Below are 24,428 nucleotides of genomic sequence, written 5' to 3'. Positions count from 1 at the left end.
TCTCGATTTCTTCAATAATAATAAATTAAATTAATTTAATTTAATGAATTAATTAAACATGTCAGAGAAGGCAAACAAATCAAAACAGCTGATACCATTACGCAAACTATAAAATTTTAATTTAATACTAGGAACAGTGGAGAGTTTAAAAATGTCTCATTAATTCTGATTATGAAATCGGTTTCTCCCAATATTTGGTCCGAAAATTAATTATCTTTTCCACAAAAATTTGATATTAGATATCAAGATATTTGATTAAAAACACTAAGATAGATATTTTACCACTTAAAAACAACCATTGGAATATAAACCTTATAGTTTTTCTCAATATTCTGCATCAAATATATTTTACATTTCTCATGTGTATATTATTAATTTTAAATTTAATTTATTGTTAAAACACAAGTATACACACACATTATCAAAAACAACAAAACAATAGAAATGCCCATTAGGGTCAAATTTAAAGTTGCATTTGTCGAATATCACATTTTGCTGAGTTAAATCTAAGTTTATGAGTCAAACGGGTGTTAAAAATTTAAAAAATGAGTTGACGCAAATGTTGTTTCAAATAAGTTATGTAACTTATTTACTAAAAATGCAAAACCAAGAAAATATGAAAATACGAAACAGACAGACAGTTCGCAACTCTGTCGAGTCTGTTGGACTAATGGGTCGTTAGTCCGCTGTTGCTGACTTGGCGGGGAAGTGCGAAAAGTGTAAACCCTCTATGTTCTGTAGCATCTGACGGATTTTTGCAGAGATTTCCCAAACCATTCAACACGAAATATCTAGAGTTTTTAGTAATGTATGTATAAAGTTCAGCTCAAGACAATCTGAAAATCGGAGAACTACAAGTATGTTTACCTATTGCTTAAACAACTTTCTGCAACGCTCTTGCTTTAATTTTGTAGAGAAAAAACATGAATAAAGTTAAAAATTCTGCAAAGAAGGAGTAAGTGACGGACATATAACTTAATACTTTAAAAAGCTTGTAACATTTTTGAAATTTCTAATAAACTTTTTCATTTTGACATCAAAAGAAGACGAAACAAAAGAGACTATATTCTGAATACCCTCTAGCTATGCTGATGGCCACAGTCATCAAGAATATTTAAATAGCCAACGTAATTGAATTAAAAACTGAAATAAACGCAAACTTTTTCCTGACAACCCAAAAGAACATGCAGCTGAGAAACAAAATGGCCCTTCAGAAACTTTTGCATAGAATTGGAGTTGGGTTTTTTTTTGTGCGCTGATGCTTTTGTTGTTGCAACTCACCCTGTTTGTAGGTGGAGAAGGCCAAATACTCGAGCACCTCGGCCCGAGTGAAGCTCTGTGTCTGATTGTGTGCCTCCTCCAACATGCGTTCCATGGCCTCGTTCATCCAAAGAACGGTATGGTAATAGTCTCGATTCACATACGATTGTCGGCCCAGTTCAAAGCAGTCGTCCGAGGACATGGCCGTGCTGCAAGTCGGAAAATGCATTACAGCCCGTGCTGTAATTTCCATGAACAATATCAATTAGCATACCTGTACTGGATACCATTGAGCTGTCCGCGTGCCACACTCGCTGTTTCGAGCTGGTAAGTGTCCTGCAGGCGCAAGAGCGCCACAGCCGCGCCATTTAAATCCTCGTCGGAGGGAAACTTCAACACGTTCCGGTATTGCGTCAGGTTCTGCAAAAAGTCTGCGCAATATACGGGCCATTAGCCTGATTCATGTTGCACACACACACACACACATCGACACTTACCTGTGCCCACATCGTGCTCCATGAGATTCTCCACCTGCCGCCAATCGGTGGTCAGTCGTTTGGTCAGCAAGTAGGCATTAATGGGATTGGATACGTAGGCGGTGATGTCGCTGGCCGCATCGGCATGCTCTCTTTGGTATTCATCCATTTTGCTGTGTGCCGGAGGGAGGGGAAGAGATAAGACGAACAAGTGTTTGCATATTGAGTTTAGTCAGATAAGTGTACTTCGTAGTTGGGACAACTTCAAATAGTTTAGCAAGAATAGTTTTAAAACAACACACACAGGAGAGTGCTCGGTTCGTGTCTTTATTTTCATGTTTCTTTTTAAGTATTTATCTTAGCTTAAGTGTCGCACACTTATGCATAAATGCACTAAATGGCATAGATAAGAACAGAAGCAGTAATATATATATATTGTATTATATATTATGTACATATTTAGCTTTAAGCTGTTAGTTTGAAATGTGAGCAGATATGCAACTGCTGAAGATATTTAGTTGTCTCTAATATTTTACTGCAATATGAAAATGTAGAAGTGGACTCAAGTTTTTAGTTCATTGTTGTATTTTGCAACCATCTTGCTTTCAAATAAATTAATTTTTTGAAAAACCCCAATTGGACCTTTTAAATTAATTATTAGACTTCTCATAGTTTCCTTTTAAACTAATTATTAGACTTCTCATAGTTTCCTTTTAAAGTTATTCTTTTTGCAGCATAGAAATTTTTTTAAATATTTCTGCAATGATTTCAAACATTTAAACATTTTAAAATACACGTAAGAACACAATAATTACGAATGTTACTAATATTTGAATCATTACTAATGTATTTTTCCAATTGGATTGTAATTACATTTGTACGTTATTTTTATCACAACATTGTTAATTTTGAATAAAAGTTCTAAAAGGATTCAGTTTTTAAGGAATATTCATTATTATTATTTATTAAAATTTCCAACGTAAAATTTATTAATATTGAGCAAAAATCAGAAATCATTTTCTTTTTGTAGCTTTCAACGAAAAACAGATTGAAATGTTATTATTTATTTATTGTTAATTATTTATCCATTTATCATTTTACAATGTAACGAAATTAATTTGAAACGCCTTATGCAAAATGCATTATTATTTGTTTTGAAACAGTAGTACTGCGGTGGAATAAGATATATAATTTCAAAAATGTAAAAATAAAGAAACATACATAAAAATATTAATTAGAAAACAAAGAAAAATGAACTTACATTTTTACGCAATCTCTCAAAAATCATAATATTATAACTAAATTAGATTACTTTTGTAAAAATACTTATACCATCTAGTGTAGCCTAGACTTATGTATTAATTTTTAAACCTATTTGCATTTTGCTATTTACAGTCTTCTTTTTCCAGCAAGAATTCTCTTTTGGAACACTTCTAATTAGAAATACGTTGTGTTCGTTTTTTGTTTTTATTTTGTTTGTTTTTGGTCTTTTAGCCGTGTGTTGTTCGCTTAGCTCGTTGCATATTTCCGCTCGCCAGCTAAAAACTAATTAAGCACTAAAAATAAGCTATAACTAGGAATAACAATTAGACGACGTTCACGCGATTGTCCGGTGGCGGTCGATAGCACCACAAGCTGCCGATGACGCCCAGTCCAATGAAGAACATCGTGAAGGTGGACAGCCCAAGGATAACACCTGTGGTGACATCGTGCAGTGGCAGACCGGGAAAGGGATCCAGCACCAGTATAACCAGCAGGCCACAGCACTTTAACAGGCAGAATATGGTCACCAGTATGTAGCCGGAGGTGTAGCTCCGATTGGGCAGCCAATCGCATTGCCGTGAACGGAATCCCAAAAAGCCCAGTCCCATGCCACAAAAGGAGGCCACTAGACCGAACTGCAGAAAAAAGGACTTTCCAAACTGTGGTTGGGGAAAGAGTGAACAAGAAATTAACAAGTTGAGTCTATAAATTGGTTTGTACATTGCCAGATTTGTTGACAAGAATTGGAATAATAGAGAATTTTAATTTAATTTTATATATCGAAGAAATATCTATCTTTCTACCAGAAAAATAATACTAAATGAAAAGAAGCTACTGAGCCTATTATTTTCTGATTTCGTTTTTAAAGAAAATGAAATATTTACGTTATACCTGGATTATTACTTGAATCTTATATAAAAAAAGAATCTTTGTATCTCTATAGTACTAGTGTGTAAGAGTATACATATGTCTTCTGTACCCTTTCTTTGTATCTCTATAGTACTAGTGTGTACGAGTATACCTTTGTTTTCTGTACCCTTTCTTTTTTAACTCTACAGTACTAGTGTATACGAGTATACTTATGTATGTTAAGAACATTTTTTAAGGCCTTTACGCTTTTTTAGAGCAATAATTTAAAATTTTACCATTTACAAGTATGTCTTATATTCTACTAGAATTCTAACTGTTTGACTAGATTTTGATCAAAGAAGTGGGTTTATCGAAAAGTATTGGCGTACACCTTTCAAAAGTTAAGGGGTCCTTATGCTGAAACAATTATGTTCATGAACTTCTATTGTGTTGTTATTTGATCAGATATTGAAATAAACTTCCTACCAATTATCAATTGTGACAAGAAATCTGGCATATTTACCGCAATAGTTAATGGCTTTTTAGCTACTTACGTGTGCGATCATGTAGATGATGAGTCCGGCATTCATGGTGCTGCCGAGGACAAGCATCAGGGAGACCACAGCGAGTGTAACAGTGGCGTTTGCCAGTTTCTGTGGATATGAGTTGTTGTTGTTGTTGTGGTTGTAGCTCTTGTTGCTGTATGATTTGCCCTGAAAACTGCAGTCCTGTTCCAGTTCCTGATGCGGTTGCAACTTGGCGCCAGCCACACGAGGACTAATCACGGCCATCGTGCGGTCTGTTTGTTGTGCGGCTAGGGCTGTGGTTGTGACCATTGCTGGGGCTGTGGTTGGGGGTGGGGGTGCGGGTCTAACGGTTTCGTAGTGCAGCCGCTGGGGCGAGAGCTTGGCCTGCCGTTGGGGCAAAGCGGGCATCATCGCCGGCGCCACACTCGCCACGTAATTAATGTGCTGCTGACTCTGATAGAATTGCAGGCGACGCTCGCGCTGCAGCTGCTCGTGGTGAGCGGCATTGCGGGGTGTGGAGAGAGCGGCACGCGGTGGTGGTTGCATTTTGCGTGGCGTGGCAAGCAGTTCGTGCAACGCTCTGGTGGCTGCCGCAGCGTTTTTCAACGGCGTCTGCGACTGCGTGGGCAGCTGCAGCAGAGAATTGCCCTGCTGTGGTGTTGAGGTGCGCATCGAAGTGCGCAGCTGGCTAAAATGCTGGCTCTGGTTGAGCTCCGTGTGGCTCAGACAGGTCTCCTGTTGTGGCTCGAAGTCATCGTCGGCGTCATCGTCATCATCGCCCTCGGTGGGGATTACGGCATAACGGTGCGCTCGTCCATTATGCATTTGAATGATCTCCTGATTCTCATCGACCAGCTCTTCATTCTCGGCTGTGGGCACCATTTGATAGCGCTGATTGCTATTCTTGTCCACAATGAGGAATGTCTTGCTGCCGAAATCGCTGGAGAAGGCGTGTTTAATCTTCGGCGCTGCCTTCTGTACATTTAGCTGCGGCGGCAGGCTGGTGAACTGCAACTCATCCACCTCCTCCTCCTCCTCCTCCTCCTGCGCCATGTAGCGCTGCTTTTGTGGCTGCTGGGGCACTTCGTGAAAAGAGTGCGGCTCCTCATCGTAGGGCAGGTTCTGTTGCGAGGCATAACGATCCAAATTATCCTGCGACTTGGCATAACGTTTGGCCGCAGCCAAGGCTGCTCCGCCGGGCACTATGGCATAGCGATTGCTAAGAGTGCCCTGACTGGCCAAATCCTCCAGCGGCACAAGCGCATAGCGACCACTTGATGTCTGTGCCTGCTGCTGATGTTGCTTCTGTGGTTGTTGTTGCTGCTGATGTTGTGGGCGCTTGCGCGCTGCTTGGGGCGCATTGAAGGAACGCGTCGACATGCTGCGTTGCATGCGCAGCGGACCCTCACGCGGATTACGGTTTGCTGCTGCAGTCTGTCCATTAAAATTCAGCTGCAAACTGCGATTATAAATGGACTCCACATGCTGTTGGCTTTGTTGCTGACCCGCCGCCGACGGTACCGGATAGAACTCGCTGTTCTGACAGAACGCCGGGTTCGTATAATTGTGCTTGGACATATTATGTCTCCAATTCTGATCACTGATCACTGTACAGTCTATGCAAAGTTGCTTGCACTCTAATATATATATAGTTTGATTATTTCCGTACGATCTGCTCGACGCGGCAACTGCAACTCAACTGAACTTGCTCTGCGGCTCAAAGTCGCACTTCGACTTAGTTCCTTTATTCACTTCCTCTGCCGACGCAGTCAGTCGAGTGTAGCCGCGCGTGCGGCATTTCTCCCCTCTAACTATTTACTACACACACACACACACACATACTATGTATGTGTATGTATATAATAATTGTGCTTAAGACACCCGTAACGTAATGCAAAGGCAGTCGCACACACACCGGCAGAAGCGGCAACAGCAGCGGCGCTTTGGCGCGTTCCGTTTTTAGCTGCAAACATCTGCTCCTGCTGCTGCCACAGCCACTGGCCGCACACTCACAGAAAAGAGGAGTACACTTTCAAAACAAAAAATGTAACGTAGGCAAAGAAATGCATGACTTCTTGCAGGCATTCTAAACAACTATAGTCTAAAATTTAGTCATTCATCAACAAAGATGTCAAAAATAAAACATAACTTTGTTTCTGGAACTACAACTATACCATAATTGTCAGTGAAAAATATTGCTTTAGAGCACTATTATAGTTTTGTTATATGGCGGGCAAAACAATAAATTTATTCAAAACCAATCAAAAAATTTTAAAATATATTTTATTCCAGCTCTCATCTGAAAAAATATCGTTTTTACTTCCTTTTAAAATTAAGAAAATTCTATAAATATGACCAAGAATTCTATCATAAATATAAAAAACTTCAATTTTCTTCTATGATCTATTATCATAGACAGATTTGAAGTACTTATAGTATATAAGTTTATCTACGTTGACTTCTACATTTTTTTTAATTGTAAATTTGTGTTAAAATAAAATTCTACATTTATATAGAATTCTTCTAAAAACAAGCGAGAATATTTAAGACATATCTATTTAAGATTAGAATTGTTGAATTCAATTAGAATTGTATCTTAAATAATCTCTAAAAATATACAATTATGAACAATTTTGTTAACCTATTTGACTTATTCTTTAGCCTGCGAAACTATTCTGATTCGGCCTAAATATTTGAACGTATCTACTATACGTTCATTTCAACGAAAATTATGGTAATTAATTTGGAAATTGGTAATTAAATACAAAAGTATAATTTAGTAAGATATGTTTAGGTTTTCGAATTCTGTTTTCAACAAGTTTGATAAATTCTTCCCCATAATCAAGACAGTGAACCTTAGAAGAAGCGCTGATAAATATGAAGAAAACAGTGTGCGATCGTGCTTCAGTTTATTCTCTCAGTGTAGCACTCAATACACATTACTTCTGTGCATGGGGGTTGAAATAAAAATTTCGTGGCACGGCGCAAACGCAGCCGGCCCAAAAACAGAAATAACTCTGTCAACGTTCGCTGCCCCTGCTTTATCAGCATTTTTAATTTTTATTTACCAACTCATAACAGCTAAATAGAGCCACACACACATACACATATAACATGTGCATATATAAAGGTTGACTATATATATACTTGTACATGTATATGAAACTCCCCTGAGTGCAAAAGCGACCGTTACATTTCTAGGTTGTCTTACAGGCTTTTGTCTGTCTGTTTGCTCATAGAGCCTGACAAACAACCCATGTGGCGGCTTATCGAGAGGCAGAGAGTCAAGCGGCCCGCACAGTGTACATATCTATGTGTGCGTGTGTGAGTGTGTGTGTGTGCGTATGTGTAGGTGTAAGGTCCGACCGACACCGACCCCCCACCCGCTGCTGTTTGGCCTGCATATTTATGAACTTTTCTTTTTGCCATTCGATTCGTTTCACAAACATTGCCTTGTCTGTGGCTTTAATTGCTTTTCCTGCTGACAGTTGGAAAAAGGACATCAAATCAAATTTCGTTGGTGAGTGGGCGGCTGTGTGTGTGTGTGTGTGTCTGTGGGCGTTGCACTTAAAGGACAAGGACAATATTGCAATTCAGCACGAATATGCTGCAATGGGTCGTTCAAAAATTGAGGTGCATGTGAGTGGAATTGAGAGCTCAAATGAATCAATTACTTAACGAAGATCTTTCTGTGTGATTAATGTTCTATAAATACTATAAAATACTATAAAAATATTATAATAAATACTATAAAAAGGAAAGGAACAATAAACAAAAACAATATTAGAACTGAAACAGAAACCAAAGACTTTACTGCCCAGCTCTATATTTCAGTAAGCTGTTAACTTGAAGAAGGATATATGCAACTTAACAGGATTTGGCTAAAATTTGGCGCTCCACAATTTATATTCTGCTATAAAAGCTTAAGAAACTAGGATTTATGTGCTAATTTGTTGCCTGTCTGATCATAGCATATTTCCAACGATTAATTTTTTTTCTTTTTTTACAACAGTTAAATAACCACTTGTTTTCCATAATAATAAACAAATGAAAGAGCTTTTGTTTTTTTTAAATCTTTTTGAAAATTAGAAGAGTTAATGAAAATAAATGTTTACATAGACGATGAACTGGAATCATATTCCAATATCGATTGTAGTAATGGTTATATTATGTTGTAAATGAGCTGACTCTAAAGTAATGCTTTAATGCAATGATTCAAAAGCCTCATTGATGCTTTAAAAATGATCTGATCTATCTAGCTTTAAAGATTTCAATCGACAGGAATTGAAATATTTTGCAAATTAACTTCAAAGCAACAAAGTGTATGCAATGGCAGATATTTTCTAAATTACAATGAAATTTCAATGCAAGCGCAAAAAATGTATTATTTAGAATGCGGGGGAACTGTGAAATGCAGCCTGAATTATTAATAAATAATAGCGAGAGCAACTAATAAATTTCTTCAACTAACCGACAATGTGCGGCGAAGCCCACACATTTTTTATAACTTGTGCATCGCCATCTCCCACAAGTACTACATAACCCATCATATCTACACACACATATACATACATATAGTATAAGTATATACAAGTATATGCCGCAGAATCATGTGGGCATCATAATGAAAATTTTAGTTGGCACTTTATATGTAGGTCATGGGTTGCCAGTCGACTTGGGCCAACATGGACAATGCACAAGTTAAATTGGTCCGGGACATACTATAATGCACTCTCATCCTTAACTCGGCTCTGTTCTTTCATTCAAATGCTCATTAGCTGCCAGTTCGCTGCATTTAATCTGAAGTTTAAGAGCACCCCCAGTGGAGGGCTGACTAATTGGAAGCCATTTATTACAGCTCGAAGCGATTCGTTTTTATACTCTATTCCAGAAGGGTATGTAGGGAGAATTGTAATATCTATATCTATATAGCCTTGGTGACTTTAATGGAATGAGTCGCTCATTAGTTCGATTGTGAGAGCTTCGATCAGTGGCCTGTAGACTTCACTTAACCATTATTACAAACTATTAGGCCTCTTTTCGATTTTATAAAATTATTGCAATTTTGAGTTGACTTTATTTCAATTTATTTATGCTTTTATTAATTAGAAATCTCTATAATAGCTTTACAAATATTATTACGGGTTACTTTTAAATTAGTACGCTTGTCATTAAATAATTCGATTGATGTCACTTTATTCTCATTTGAATTGTAAACGTTTTCGCTTCCGAAGTTGAATTAGAATTTCTTTTTTCATAATAGCTTTTCAAGTATTAATACTTTTAAATTGGAAAGTCAAATATTCTAAATTAAATTAATTTAGAATTGCTTTTATATTAATTCCGAAGAAAATATTGCTGAAGAAAATATTAAAGTAATTAGTATGTAAATATAATAGTAATTAGTATCGCTGTTGAGCGGAATTGATAACAGCTCGGCTTAAATTCTATCAGTTGTGCTGTCTTTTTAATTAGTGCAGCATAGAAGTGAAAACTTTGCATAGATTGTTTAACAATAAAATGTACGCTTTAAAATATATTAAACATTGAAATAAACGTGGTGAAAAATGCATCTAATTATGAGCAAATTTTGAAAGACTTTAAATTCCACAGAAGCAAAGTTACAACTTTTAAAATCGATTTAATTCGATTTTCGATATTTTGATGGAAAGTCAAAACAGAAGCCGGACTATTGTTGGTATATATCATCATTATTTGTATACCTGTCATGGGGCCGATCAGTGAAAAAATTACTCTCTTTCTCTCTCTCCCTTTGTAGCTTAACTTCATTGCTTATGAAGATGTCTTAAGAAAATTAGGTATTTTCATATAGGATATAGATAGGAACGATAGGCGCAAATAACGCAGATAGTGAGAAAACCTATTTTCAACCAAATATTAGCTTATTTAATTCAAAGATCAATTTGAGTTTTACGAGTGTTTGGATCGCGTGGGTTTAATTTTCGAAATTCCTCAACTGCGGTGTAGTTTTTGTTTTCAACTCAACAGAACTTCTGCAAATGGGAAATGAAGCGCAGAAAAGTTGACGGCAGCTGATGGTCAGCATAGTGGATATAATATAATGTCGAATGAAAATCTGAAGTGTAGCTACTAGGACGATGCTTTGTTTTAATGCGAAAAATGTATGATAAGGTTCAATTAAGGATAGCAGGCAGCGAGAAGAGCGGCACGCGCCACATGCGAAAACAAAGGGCATAAAATGTGGATGTGGCAGAACCAGCAGGACAGCCTGCGTTGCCTGGCAGTGCAATGACAGCGCACAAGGATAACAAAGTTGGTATTATTGTTGGAGTTCTTGTTGTTGTGGTTCTGGTTGTTGTTGTTGTTGTTGCAGGCGAAACAGCTGTCAGCTGTTGTGAAGATCTTGTCTGGCGCTGACTGCCTTTTGTTATGACACTGGCAAGACTGGCAACGTAGCAGAAGCAGGAGCGGCACTTAGATCCTGTCTGTCCTGTCTCTGCGGACTCTCCCGTCTCTACTGCCTTGCTCGCTCTCTCGTTCTCCCCTGCTTGTCTGTCGCATTATTTGATTAGGGGAGTTGCCTTACCGCATCCGTCGAGTTTCCATATCCTGTGTGCATGGATGTGCAGGAGCAGGAGCAGCAGCAGAAGGTAAATAAGCAGCCTATATCTTCAAATATACAGGTAAATACATAGGCACATGGCAGGGGAAAGTTTTATACATACTTGTATGTGTACATCGACTGATATGTAGTGTAAATAGTGTTTATATATCTGTAAATAGGTTGCTTTGTATCTCTAGATGTATCTTTGCGTTGCACAGCTGCCAGGGGACGCGCACGTGGCAAAACATAGTGGCAACAACAACAACAACAACAATTACAACTACAACAATGTCTTAGTAATTACCACTTGGCGCTACCTGAGCGACATCCGCCCCACTCATGGCATCAGCTGTGAGCCTTAATTGCGACGCATTTGCATTAAAACCTTCTCGAAATTTATGCAAAATGAATCAACAAATAGACAAATGTTCAGATAAACGTTTGATTAAACGCTCATCATTTGTCAGCTGTCGCAGTATTAAGAGTGTTAATACGCTTTAGCGCTTTAAGCGCCAAAGGCTTAAGCTTAAAACTGGCTGAGGAAATGAAAATCCAAAAAATGCTGTTATTATTTATTACTCCAATTAGTAGAATATATGTATATTTTCTTGGTATGTCAGCGGAGTGTGAGGTGTTAAAAAACCTTTTATTTTTTTCACTGCAATTCAACTGGTTTAGGAAAAAATTAAACGTAGATACCGAAACTCATGCCCAATGTTTTCCCCTAAAAACTAAGAAGAAAGTCTTCCATGGCAAGATTGGGAAACTTCATTGAAGAATTATTCTCAGAGGATGAAATATGATCCTCAGCACACTCAGTAATAGGCAGATTAGATATCAATAAATTTTATTTTATTATAGATAAAAAAAGTACTTTTGAATCTAGAAGCAGGTAACTTCTTTTGCAAACAAGCCTCAAGAACAATAAAGTCATGCCAGCCTGACTCTTAAGAACCCTGCACCCAACAACACTAAACTAAACATACTTTGTTGCAGCAATAGTTTCTCCGGCAGCTTTATACTTAGCATAGTCAGCCGATTTTGACGCAACTTCAGATTATATGCTGGCATTATACAAATCTTGTGCTCGTAGATTAATCTCTACAACAATTTCAATTAATTAATTACATTTGCATGCACATTAAACAATAAACAATAGTTTTGTGCTCTAAATTTGGTTACAATTCTATGCAAGTCAAATGACGGAAATATGGTTTTAAGTAGTTATACTAAATGGCTTTATCTAGTCTCTAAATATGTTACTTAAAATCAATTTCCTAACCTTTTCCAAATATAATTTATTATAACTTTAATAGAATTTGTAGCAAAAAATAACAAAATTTCTCGATCGATTACACTAAACCGGCTGAATGAAAGTTTTAAATAAAGTTGATTTTATACTATGCATTTGAATATATTGGGCTTAAGTTGACAAATATAAAGTATTCAGTGGAGTGGAATCTCTTTTTTTTAATTAAGTAGCTGCAACATATTTAGAAGCTAGACCTGATCAGCTGATTAGATCAGCAAGCGAAGTATGCAAGTATATTGAGGATAATCAAAAGAATAGTTGATTAGAGAAACTTTCTTTGTGTTTTTGTTTATTTATTGTTAAAAATTTTAACTTTGTTTACCTAAAATAAGTTTCCAGTTAATTTCAAAGAAATAGCTCTTTTTAGCTAAATTTAATAAAAATATATTCAACTGCCTCTTTAAATATTCTGCTTATAAGTATAACGAAAAAACCACTGATGTCAAATAAAAATAGATAGCATAACATTTAATCAAAGCTCTTAACGATCAGAAAAAAGACGAATTAATAGGAAAATAAAAACGAAAAAGTCCTAAACCTGCCATAAGAGGCATTATAAACTCCAATAGTTCTGCCTCCAGGTAGTTTCCAGCAGCACTGACTAAGAAAAGTATTTCCAAAAAGCGTAAACAGTGCTGATGAAAAATGCATCCACATGAGACAAAATATTTATAAATAAATAATAATTTATAAATAGAAATGACAAATCTTATAAATATTAACACACACTTCTCTTCACCTTTGTTAGCATTACATTTAAAACATTTTGAAAATAAATATTTGTACTCACTTTTTTAAATAGGCCAGCTTATCTTCCTGCACACGAATATAGCCCTCTAGATTGCTTATTAATACGGATTCAGTCTCAAGTAGTTCCTCCATCTCGGCCAGGGCCGTGTACAGCTCGGCACGGCACAGGCAGAGCGCTCCAAGCACCAACAGCAGACCCAAAACAGCTGAGGCAGACATCCTGAAAGGACAGAGACAAAGGTTTAAGTGTGACAAATAATAATTGTTCATCAATTTAATTCTCTGAGCACTTTCTTTGGCACTTCCTAATTACAAAGACTGTTCACCGTTCACCCATTCGCGTTCTAAAGCAAAACTTCCTCATCGATTTTGCATTAAGCAGCCAACCAGGTGTAAAATAATCGACCTAATCAGCGAAGAATTCACTGAACTCGAAATCGGCTTTCGGCTATTGATTAATTGCGTGCTCAGCTACTGCGGTTATCATTCAATTTTAAGCCGAGCTGAGCTTAAATTTAATTTTAAATTTCTTACTTTTTATTTGCGACTGCTAAATGCAATTTATTTTAATGAGCGCTTTTATTATTTTTGTTTTTGTTTTTTCTATTTGCACAGCCGCACGCCTTTGTTTTTATTGTACTTTATGGCTCGGGCCAAGCTAATGGCATGGCAACAATAACACTGTCTAACAAAATGTTGTATTGTTTTATGATTTCTTTAAGTTTAAATAAATTAAACAATATTTGTCTTTATGACATATATTTGTCTAAAGATAATATAAATAATTAATAAAAATAATCGTTTAATTGGTTATTTATTTATTTATAAAATAACATCTCTTGCTTAGATTGGAGGAAATGAAGTCTTCAGAACATTTCAAAGTTGTTATCCTTTCCTTTCCCGATTTCTCTTAAAAAAGTACAAAAAACTCCTTACAGCGAATAGCTTGCGCTATCTACATTGCCTTACAAATTATAAACATTTTATATTATTATATTATTAAAAGGTTTAACAGACGATTGGGGATTTAAATTTCTCCTGAAAAACATCAATGAAGCGCATTATAAGCCAAATACATTTTCTGTGGTAGTTCCACGTCGTTCTACCTCGTTCTGGTTCAATTTTTTTTCCAGATTTTCACAGACACATTCAATATGATTCTTTATCAAAAAAAAAGGATCCCTCTTTATGTTACAAAAGGGAAGAAAAAAAAACTTTTTTTGTGCTTGTTCTACTTCTTTTCGTCTCTTGCTGCTTCCATTACCTGCAACACTTTTCGGAAAAAACATTTTATGCCAAAAGAAAGGGTAATTTTTGTTGCATAGGGTAACAAAAACAAACATCGTTCCAAATTGATTTTCTACGTAATTAGTAAAGCAACCGGAGGGCACTTGCTTGTGAGTGTCTTTTCGGTTTATGTGCAAATAAATTATAATTGATATTAATTAGTAACTCGTTGAGAATTGATTTTTGCTAAAAAATTTGCATGCTCGTAAGTACGAATAGTCTTGTTTTTTAAGTTTTTTGACTTCACATAACGGTTTAAGTTTTAAGCACACAAATCATGGCAAGGCTGTGTCGGACAACTACAGACTTGAAAAATGTTTTATAATTTATAAGCATTAATTTATTTATCTTGTTCTCTTGCCAGCACCACCTCAACACAAACACCACACGAAGTCACACCAAGCCGTTAACTGAGCTCATTAATCAATGCAATGCTTTTTTTTATTTTGTTGTTTAACCTCAAGCCGAAGATGCAATGCAGCATTAAAGAAGGAAAGATAAACCGGCTGTTCGTAAGTGTTATGTGCCATATAAACATAAACCATCTTCGATCATTCAAGTTGTTGTCACAAAGCAATCAACTTTCACTCTGCCGGGCCCATAAGTCGAACAAAACTCGTATTAAGCATAGAGCTAATATCAAAAGAGTTAAGTCAAACTATAAATAAAATGGCAAATAAACATGTTCCACGCAATAATATGCAACAATCATAACACATTGCTGCTCATAAAAGACAATAGTGTGGCCAACAATTCATTTGTTTCAACTCGAATTTATGATAGAAATGTAGATTGCTAAATCTCAGAATTTATGTCAGCTAACTAATGCTTAGTCGAGACGAGACTTGTCAGCAAATATCAACTGATGCCCCTTCGACAAATAATTGACCAGTTTAAGGCCCAAACCGGCTAAACACACTTCACCTGTTCAAGTTTATCAGGCGATTATGTTTTATTCAAAAAACAAAGCGAGCTTGTGAATGGGTTTGTCCTGAACTTAATTAATGAAAGTATTCATCAACATAAGGTAAAAATTTTGCTGTTATTCCAGCATTCCTATACAATAAGAGATAGAGAAGAGATGTTCGTAGTTTGACTTTCATATTCTGTATTTCCAGTTTATAGGAATTGATGATGTCTAAGGTCGAGTAGAGAACACATTTGCATTAAAGACAATGATGGTGAATACCATGATATTCTGTTCTTCGTCGTTCTATTCTATTCCATTCTATTATATTCCATTCTAATATATTCCATTAATTCTATTGAAATGCATTATATTATATTCTATTCTATTATATTCCATTATATTATATTTCAATCTACTATATTCCATTTTATTATATTCGGTTTTGTTCCATTCTATTATATTCCATTCTAATATATTCCATTTCATTCTGTTTCGAGTGGAAGGCGTTTTGCATTAAGACTAACGATATTATTATGTATTCTGTCCCATTACATTGTACAAGTATTCCATTCTATTATATGCCCTTGTAATGTAATACATTCTATTCCATTATATTAATTTCTTTTCTAAAACAATATACAAATTTTTGAATTTATGCACATAAATAAACTTTAAACATTTATGTAATTTATAGTATTGTGATGACTATTATTTTTCAGTGCACTTTTCTATCTGTCTTACACCAGTTTGATGTCAACCCTTGATTTAATGCTGGTCCTCAATCAGTCTGATGTCGCTGACCATTACAGCACTTTTTGTTAACGTTCAATTAAAGGCTTTAGTGAGCTACGAGCGATTTCAAAGCGTAATTAAATTAATCTTATCATTTAATTATTTTCAGACATCAAGACATCAGCTTTATAGCTGTTCGTTGTAATTTCTCCGATTCTACTGGAAATCAAATTACTTCCCAGCCCACGAGAGAAAAGTAAATCAGTCAAACTTTATTTATTGATTTTCGGAGCGGTACGTGACAATTCTGTTGGGATGAGCTTTAAGAACTAAAGAAGCACAGTGGAGCGTAGGCTGCCAACTAATGCATGCACTAACGGTTTATCACCATAACCCAAACAGATAGACACACTTTTTTATTTTTATGTGCTGACAAGCTACGTCAAGAACAAGAAACAGAGTAGAGGAAGAGAGCGGCCCGCATTAAATTATATGCGTGTTCTGAGCTCGATTCAAATGCCTAGCGGCGCATTAGTTTGTCTTTAAGAGACAGAGCCATAAAGTTGCTGTTCAATGTTAAATCACAGTTCAAAGAACCCTCTGGTTTATCGCCTTTCGACGGAATCAGTTAAGCTGTGATGTGCTGAAGTCGGACTGTCAGATTGTCAGAATGTCAGACTGTCAAACAGACAAATGTTTATGCTTTACATATGCAAATGTATCTGACAGATACGCGTGGCTGCCACTGTAGCCGCTGTAGTGCTGGTGCAACCATTGATGGCTCAGAAAATAAAGCCGGCATTGTTTGGTCATAGCATGTTCAAATATTTAACGGTACCAGCAAGCGGCCGGCCGGTCACACAGTCCGTCCAACTTATTGAAATGCAAATAATTATGATTATGTATGATATTCTCGTTGGCCCCCTTTTTCTTTGTTTTGTTGCTGTAATTTGTGCAATTTCAGCTAAAATAATGAAATACCGACTACACTTTTAATAATGAGTTCACTCAACTGTTGGCTGATCACATTTCTTGCAACGCTGTTGCTGTTGCTGTTGTTTTGGCTGCCACACTTTATTTTTGCGCAGTCATTCCTTTTCCTTACCATCATTATGATCATCATCCAAATCCAAATTCGAATCCGAATCAGCAGCGAAAGCAGCAACAATATTTTAGCCAAATTAAATGGGCCACAACATACGAATGCGATTACATCTAAAGAAATATTTACACAAATGCGTAGCATTCTGCATTTCTGCTTGAAATGGCAAGAATTTCGCTCGAGATTATTTCCCTGTTTACCTTTGAGCCGCAAGTTGCGCACATTTTTCCATATTTTGAGTGTTGGGAAAAGCTTTATAAGTACGAGTATGCTCTGCAAAAATAAACTGAGCAAGAAAAACTACATAACGATGGTGCACAAACAGTGCAAGATAAACAAATGAAGGCTTTGTTAAATGTGAATTTAATAAAACAGAAGCATTGGCTTGGAAATCAAGTTGCACATTTAAGCAGTTGACTCTACAAATGCCAATAAAGCCGTCGCTTTGCTTTTTTGGAAGCACTATTTTACTGCATTGGAATAAAAATACAATGTAGAATTCCACTCAAAATATTTATCAAATATACACTCGATTTCTTTTCTGATTGCCACATTCAATTAATTAATTGTCCACTTTTGTGTTTAATTTTAAAGAACTCTGGTAATAGAAATATTTATAACTTAAGCAAAGTATTTTAAAAATACTTGTAAACTAAAAACTGATACTCCAAAATGTTCAAAGATAAAAATTTACTTTAAATCCATTGAAGTAAACGACTTGCCTTGGCATGCTGATCAAGATTTTAAGGGGTCTGCCAGGCCTCCTTCTGCCTGTTAAATTTCTCGCTTTGCACAAATCTAATGTACTATACTCTTCTACTTCTCAGGTACAGAAGATAGTTAACGAAAACTGAACTATTTCGCAGAGTAAATATTCGAATAGTAGACACAGTAACTTTTCGAAGTTGTCACATTTCAATACAAACTAAATACTACCTAATCCTCTAGATCAGTTCAAATATATACTATATTCTGTAACAGTACGCAAAGAATGCAAGTTTGTGAAGATTTTATTTACTTTTTTTGATGTATACACATTAAATATACCATTAATATTTCAATAACTTAAATGAATTTTGTAGCCTAATATAATTACAACTCAAAATAGGAGTTTAGTTTTATTTACAATTCATATTATTAATAATTTATATGAATCTATTCTCCCTTTTATGCGCCGTTTCAGCAGACGCCTTGCTAGAACATATGTCGGACTTCAGTGGAAAGACAATTTCTATTTAATTTATTGTACCACTTAGGCGATATCATCTGTGGCACATTTCAAAGAAAGGAAATTACAAAAGTTGTTTGTGTCGGCTTTAAGTTCTTGCCCATCATTTCAAAGGCAAATTCGTGCAACTTTTGTCGTCCACTTTTATATGCGCCTCATATTTCAGGCGCATCAAATTAATGAGCATTATAAAAATTTAAATACTTTCTGTTCGTCGGCAGTTTAAAAACACGCTTATGTGGCTCACAGGCGATACCTGATGCTGATTGTATCTTAAATGCAAAATTAACCAAATTAAAGTGCAATAAATTCCACAAAATTGTCAAAAGCGAAATGGCATTTGCAACAGTGGTTTTTCTGGCCCAGCCTTGCCTGTTCTGGCCAAATGTCAGAATGCATTAATTGGAACAGTATGCGAGAGTTAAAATTGAATTGAATTTGGTTCAGCTTCGATTTCAATTACACACTGCAGTTAATTGAGAGGCTTAAATTGTTTGTCACATTGTATATTAAGTTATATAATCGAATTACTGGCACTGCGGCAACTTCTACTTCCTTCTATACCCTTCCACTTGGGACGTAACACGTAACACCCGGCAAGGCAATGCTTCAGCACATATGCTTGCGTGTTGTTAGTTGCTGCCGCTGTAATTGTTGTTGTTTTTCTTATTGGCAATGCACTTTATGCAACATAATTTTGTTGGCAACAACTTTAGCTTCTTCTATTCAATTTGTGTGGCATATCAGACAGACTGCTAAGCGAGGAAATTAAATTGTTGCTCGAAGTTTTTCCTTTGCGCGCATTTTTCCTCCACGGTGCAGTATTGCAATTAAGTTATGAAATGTTTTGCGCAAAATGCTGACTAAGCTCATTAGCTAAACGAAGCAAGCGAGCGAGCGAACGATTGCCTGACTGACTAACTGACACACTAACTGACTGACAACTTGACTGACACACTGACTGATGCGCTACCTGTTAAGCTGAAAGAATGGCGTCAGATATCAAATCACCAACGCAGTAGAAGTTTGCAGAAACTTTTCATCATACTCATCATCATACTTAAATCCCTCTGTTTGTCTGTATGAACCTTGACAACTTTCAAACTATAATTGCTAGGGACATCGGTTTTTTCGGAACGATCGGTATAAATAACTCTATAGGTACGAAAAATGTTGTTGTTTGTATTCTCTGGTCAATAGCAGAAACTTTTCATCATACAAGTACCCTGCACTTGAATCCGTCCGTTTGTCTGTATGAACCTCGACAACTTGTTAACCATAATAGCTAGGGACTTGAAATTTTGCATATTTACCATCTTCTACCCATCTGCAAACCTAGTTTGTCGCAAACCATATATATTCTAACTATTTTATATAGTTGCTATAGTAACAATCGGTATAAACAATACTCTGAGTACCAAAAACGTGCTCGTTTACTTAAATCAAATTAGAGAGCAAGATTATATTATCTGAACAATAGGCGATGGAGATAGTAGAGAGCATAAAAATCACTTTTTTGTAGGCTCGTATCAAAGGTTAAGAGTTTTGTAAATTATAATAGTTTAAAAGTATTATCATTCAGAAAATATAGCAATGAACAGGCTGTTATAACATAATTATAACATATGTATCATGCAGATGAGATCTGTTTTAATCAAAATCGTTGCATATATAATACAAGTTCTCCATTTATGTGCATTTATATTTCTCCCCTATATTAATATGCATTATTCTAAGAGTCGTTATGGGTTTTAATTTGATTTTGATTTATGATCTTTATAATTCAAGATTTTTTTATGACTTTATAGTCATAAAAACAAGTGTATAACCACCCTGGTGGTCTTATACTGTCATAAATATTTCGCATGCCACATCTTAGCACTTGCTTGTCCGATCGTAAGCTTAAGGAAGTAAATTCTTCGTATTTATAACGACTTATAATTGAAAATAAAATGTTGATTTAGCAGCACAGATTAGTATATTTCCATCAAATTTTTTAACTAACTAATATAATGCATTTTTCAAGTATGCTTGTTTTGCTTGAATTGTCTTTGTGTTGAAGTAAGAATTTCTCTTTTGAAATAAATTTGTAAAGTGTAATACTTAAAAGTGTGCCACAGGCAGCTCTAAAAAGTTATCACGCTGCGACCGCAAAGGTAGTACAAGAAAGGACTTATCAGAGGCAGCACATTTCCTGTTTCCTGCTCTCTAGTTTCATAGCTGACCTCTGACAGGCTACCTCCACGTCTCTGCTTCTATATCTTTGTGTGCACACAGAAGCAATTCAAATGAAAATGTCAGCAAACAGCAAAATTTATGAAATGCAATAGCAGCCCCGCAATTTAAGCTCGCGCCCCAGTCCCACTTCCATTTCCACTCCCACCTCCAAGCACACAGTTGACTCTTTCAACGAGCTGTGAAGAAAATCCAGGTGTAAATGTCATTGCAGAGTCTCTGAGCCAGTGAGCCACCCATGCCGCCTATATTGGCGACAATGCCACGTACTTGTTTATGTTGCAGTTGCCAACAGCTACTGGCCGAAAGGTTAGCCACATATGAAGGCTGTTACTGTTACTGCTGCTTTTGCCCACAATGAAGAGCTTATGCTTATGGCTTACAAAGGCCAACAAAATTGATACTCGCATAGTTTATGACTGGCGCTCGCATAAATCACAGACACAGGCAGCTATATAGTATATAGTATGTATGAATGGCACTATGGGCCATAAAAACAAAATTATTAGCCTACAAAAATGTAAATGCTCGACTGAAGTAATATGACGAAGCCACTAATTAAAAGACACACATGCTGGCCCTAAAATGTAAAGTATCTATAATGTGTGTTAATAATATTACTGAGTGGCCTCGCACACAAATAACTAATATTTGCAATTATCTTTTGTTACAATTAGCAGAAGCACGCAAAACCAATTTGAGATTACTAAGGCAAATAGTTTTCTATTGCAATATATCTTAAGTGGGTTTAGAGCTTTAAAATGCTTATTCAAAAATAGGTTTATATATTGGGGTCAAGAACTTATTTTGGCGCTTAAAATTAAATATTTTAAGAAATAAGAAACATAATGTGTTTTTCATATTTTTTCTATTTTCGAATTGGTCCTATTCGTTGCTTTCAAAAAGTATGATTCGTTAGCTTTCTTGATTGGTTTGCACCTCAACAGTCTGTAGCTGACAAATTTCATTTGGTATCTATCTTCCATACTTTCCTACACTTAGAAGCCAAGCAGGAATGACTGCTAGAACTAATCACTAATTACTGGAATGTGCAGAATAGGTATTGAATATTTGGAATTATATAGTAGAATTCCTGTCACACATACACACATAAACTATAAACTCGACTGTAAGAAAGGGTTTTCAGACTTTTCCAAATGAGATTTCCAAACGTTTCCAAATGTGATTTTCTTTACTAAAAAGTTCTTATAATGATGGCGAACACGTCTCAAAACAAGAAGAAAATTTAAGTAAACATTGATTAATAAACAATATAAAAAGAATTTATTACACTGCCGCTCAAACGAACAATTTTCTGCTTCTGCATAAAAACAGTTGCTTAGATCTTGACATGAATGAAACTTTTTTTAAAAACATAAAAATGTTAGACCTATAAAAACGTTGTTATAAAAACTATTGTCTGTTCAATCAGGGCGAACACATAATTCTTTTACAGAATAGCTAATTTGGTTAAACAAAAATAGAATAAAAAGCTGTCGTAATTATTGTGAAATTGTTTAATAAATTGATTGACTTATTTTCTTTTAAATAGCAAATAACCGAATACTAATGGAATTTATTGAAGAAATCATAACTTTGGTCCTATTTGAATTATTTTATCCAACGGTTTGATCGAATCCGTTCAACTGTTTCAATCCCTACTCCTCCCACTGTTTATAAAACTGTCATAGAAACCATATGATTTAAAAATAGTTGTATTAATAACTAGCTTATTTCGAAATATAATGAGAATGTTATAAAGGCACTATAAAATTCTTAACTTGGCCTGAATGAAGTTTTTCATTTTCCAAATACAAAACAATTCTGTGGACGCAGATAACTTTTTAGCTGGTTTTAGCAGCACTTGCTTCAGAGTTTAACTAAATTGTGGTGTACTATTTTTCCAAGCCTAATACAAACATATCGAGGCTCACGAACTTTAGCAATACTTTGTTATGAAAAGAATTTAAAAGACAAACACCGTAGGCTGTTCGGTGGTTAGCATTTGGCAGTCGATGTTCAGGTGCAGCTTCCCAATTGGGTATCTGAGGATTGGTTTTGTTTGGCCAAAAGATAATGTCACAGAGCGTTTTGTGGTTGGCGTAAGACCGTTAGCTTTAAATGCCAGTTTGGCTTCGCTTTGACAAGCTGACCTTACTTAATGCATGCCACCTCCCCTTTCCCTGCCCGCTGCATTACTGTGCCACAATCTCCAAGGTTCAACAATTTTCAACGTGTTTTTGTTTTTGCTGTTGTTTTTGTGTTTTTTTTTCGGCAAATCGCATGCATAATTAAATTCAAATTGACGGCAGTTGGTTGGTTCTCGTTTTATTTTGTTTCTTTCTCTGTGATTGTCAGTAATTTGATTTCAAGTTTTTCTTTACATTTAATTCGACGGTGCTAGACTGTCTATGTCTGTGCCTCTGACTTGGCAGGCAACGATTTCCAACTGTGAGTTTGTTAAGCGGACAACTTTGGGAAACTTGAGCTTTGGTTTCAAATGTTTCGCTCATTTCTGTCTTCAGTTTTTTGTTTTCCGTTTTCTGCTCGCTGCCTGCTGCTGTCAAAGTGTCACCAAAGTTTGCAGAATGTGATCCAAATAGAATTTAAACAGTTTCACGAGTGGACAGTCTCCATGTTAATTCGATTTAATAAAGTTTCGAAACGCATAGCCAGGCTACGAACTTGAACCCCAAGTCAAGGCGGAAAAAGGCGCGAATTGGCGCAGCTGGAACAAACACGTTTACTAATTATAAGCGACAAATGGCTGCCAGGGTGGCGCACATAAGTCCCGCATTGTATATACATATGTAGTTGAAAAAACACCTTGAAAATGTAATGTAAGTATAAAACAACTGGCTGCGAAAATCGCATAAAAACCGGTTAAATTAATCGAGCTATAACATATAAAATCATTTAAAGATGCGCATTGCGAGGCTGTCACGAAGTCGTGCCCAACAAAAGGCAACTGTTGGGAAAAGTGCAGCTAATTACACAATGCATCGACTAAACTAAACTTGGCTAAGATATGGTAACATTTGCTAGACTTTAATGGACCATAACCAGATCAGTACGCACGTGGGAAAGACTTTCATTTTAATGCGACTTTCATTTTCAAATCGCCTTACAAATATTTGTTGGCTAATTAAAAATGTAAATACAAACAAATGAGTTGACAAACAGACGCTGTCAACACGGGAGCATTACAATTTATTTACCCAGCCACTTGTTTATCACTTTTTCGCAACTGGTTTGTCTAACATGAATATAATAAGCCAGACTGCTGAATAACACACTATATCTCCTATAAGTATATTCATAATGTATATTGATCGAATCAAAGGGTGTGTAAATCATCAAACCAACAAGCTAAAGCATTAGAAGCACGCTTAATTTTTTTAAAGTCGGTCTTGAAGTTCAACAAACTGGTATTGGCAGCGTTAGAAACTCAATAAACCTCAACAATTTATGATTTAATTGAATTCAATGATCCGTCGGCCAGCCTGTATTTATAAATGAATTTAAATATTAAACAAAAAGACTGTAAATGCTCAATAAAGAGAACAAATAAAAAAGCATATTTCGATTGATAAGTTCTGAAACGTTTCCAATTGAACAAATTTAATAATTATGGAGAGAATAAGAAAATTATTGCAACATTTAATTCATTTCAAAAATTGCTTAATATACAGCTGCAATAGAGAATCAATTTTGGTTTTATTCAGTTTGTCATCATTTTTAATGATTTCATTTATGTTCAAAGCTGAATTTTTTTAATTATTCTTTTCCAATATTTAAAAGGTTTCAAATTCCTAATTTAAACACAATATTTGAACTGAAATTGATGCCTCAGTGATTACAATTTATTGAAAATTGGTCGGCTAGTGTGAGAAGTAAAGGTAACTAAATAA

At 35.7% G+C, this 24,428-nt stretch overlaps 2 protein-coding genes across 2 annotated transcripts in view; both read right to left on the bottom strand.

Moving 5' to 3' along the window:
- LOC115620579 (prolyl 4-hydroxylase subunit alpha-1) overlaps window positions 1-24,428 on the bottom strand; it is a 30,953-nt gene that overhangs the window by 3,574 nt on the left and 2,951 nt on the right. Inside the window, exons 2-5 of the mRNA XM_030513879.1 lie at window positions 13,064-13,243; window positions 1,758-1,909; window positions 1,535-1,691; window positions 1,282-1,469 (exon numbers count right to left, since the gene is read on the bottom strand). Coding sequence (XP_030369739.1) covers window positions 1,282-1,469; window positions 1,535-1,691; window positions 1,758-1,909; window positions 13,064-13,242 — 676 coding nt within the window. The 5' untranslated portion in view covers window position 13,243. The remainder of the gene's footprint in view (window positions 1-1,281; window positions 1,470-1,534; window positions 1,692-1,757; window positions 1,910-13,063; window positions 13,244-24,428) is intronic.
- Window positions 3,323-6,086, bottom strand: LOC115620578. The gene is made up of 3 exons (XM_030513878.1): window positions 5,459-6,086; window positions 4,403-5,404; window positions 3,323-3,658 (listed from the first exon to the last, which is right to left on the bottom strand). Exons 1-3 carry the CDS (start codon window positions 5,951-5,953, stop codon window positions 3,323-3,325), a joined length of 1,833 nt encoding a protein of 610 aa, XP_030369738.1. The 5' UTR covers window positions 5,954-6,086.

This window comes from Scaptodrosophila lebanonensis, unplaced genomic scaffold (assembly GCF_003285725.1).
Source record: "Scaptodrosophila lebanonensis strain 11010-0011.00,11010-0021.00 unplaced genomic scaffold, SlebRS2 tig00000024-arrow-pilon, whole genome shotgun sequence".
Classification (NCBI taxonomy): Eukaryota; Metazoa; Arthropoda; class Insecta; order Diptera; family Drosophilidae; genus Scaptodrosophila; species Scaptodrosophila lebanonensis.
This window is presented reverse-complemented; position numbering and strand designations above follow the sequence as displayed.

Coding starts and splice junctions, on each gene's coding strand:
- LOC115620578 (XM_030513878.1), bottom strand. CDS start 5,953: ATGTCCAAGCACAATTATACGAACCCGGCGTTCTGTCAGAACAGCGAG. Junction 5,405..5,458: donor AGCCGCACTCTTTTCACGAA/GTGCCCCAGCAG, acceptor GAGGAGGAGGAG/GAGGAGGTGGATGAGTTGCA. Junction 3,659..4,402: donor TCATCTACATGATCGCACAC/GTAAGTAGCTAA, acceptor CCCCAACCACAG/TTTGGAAAGTCCTTTTTTCT.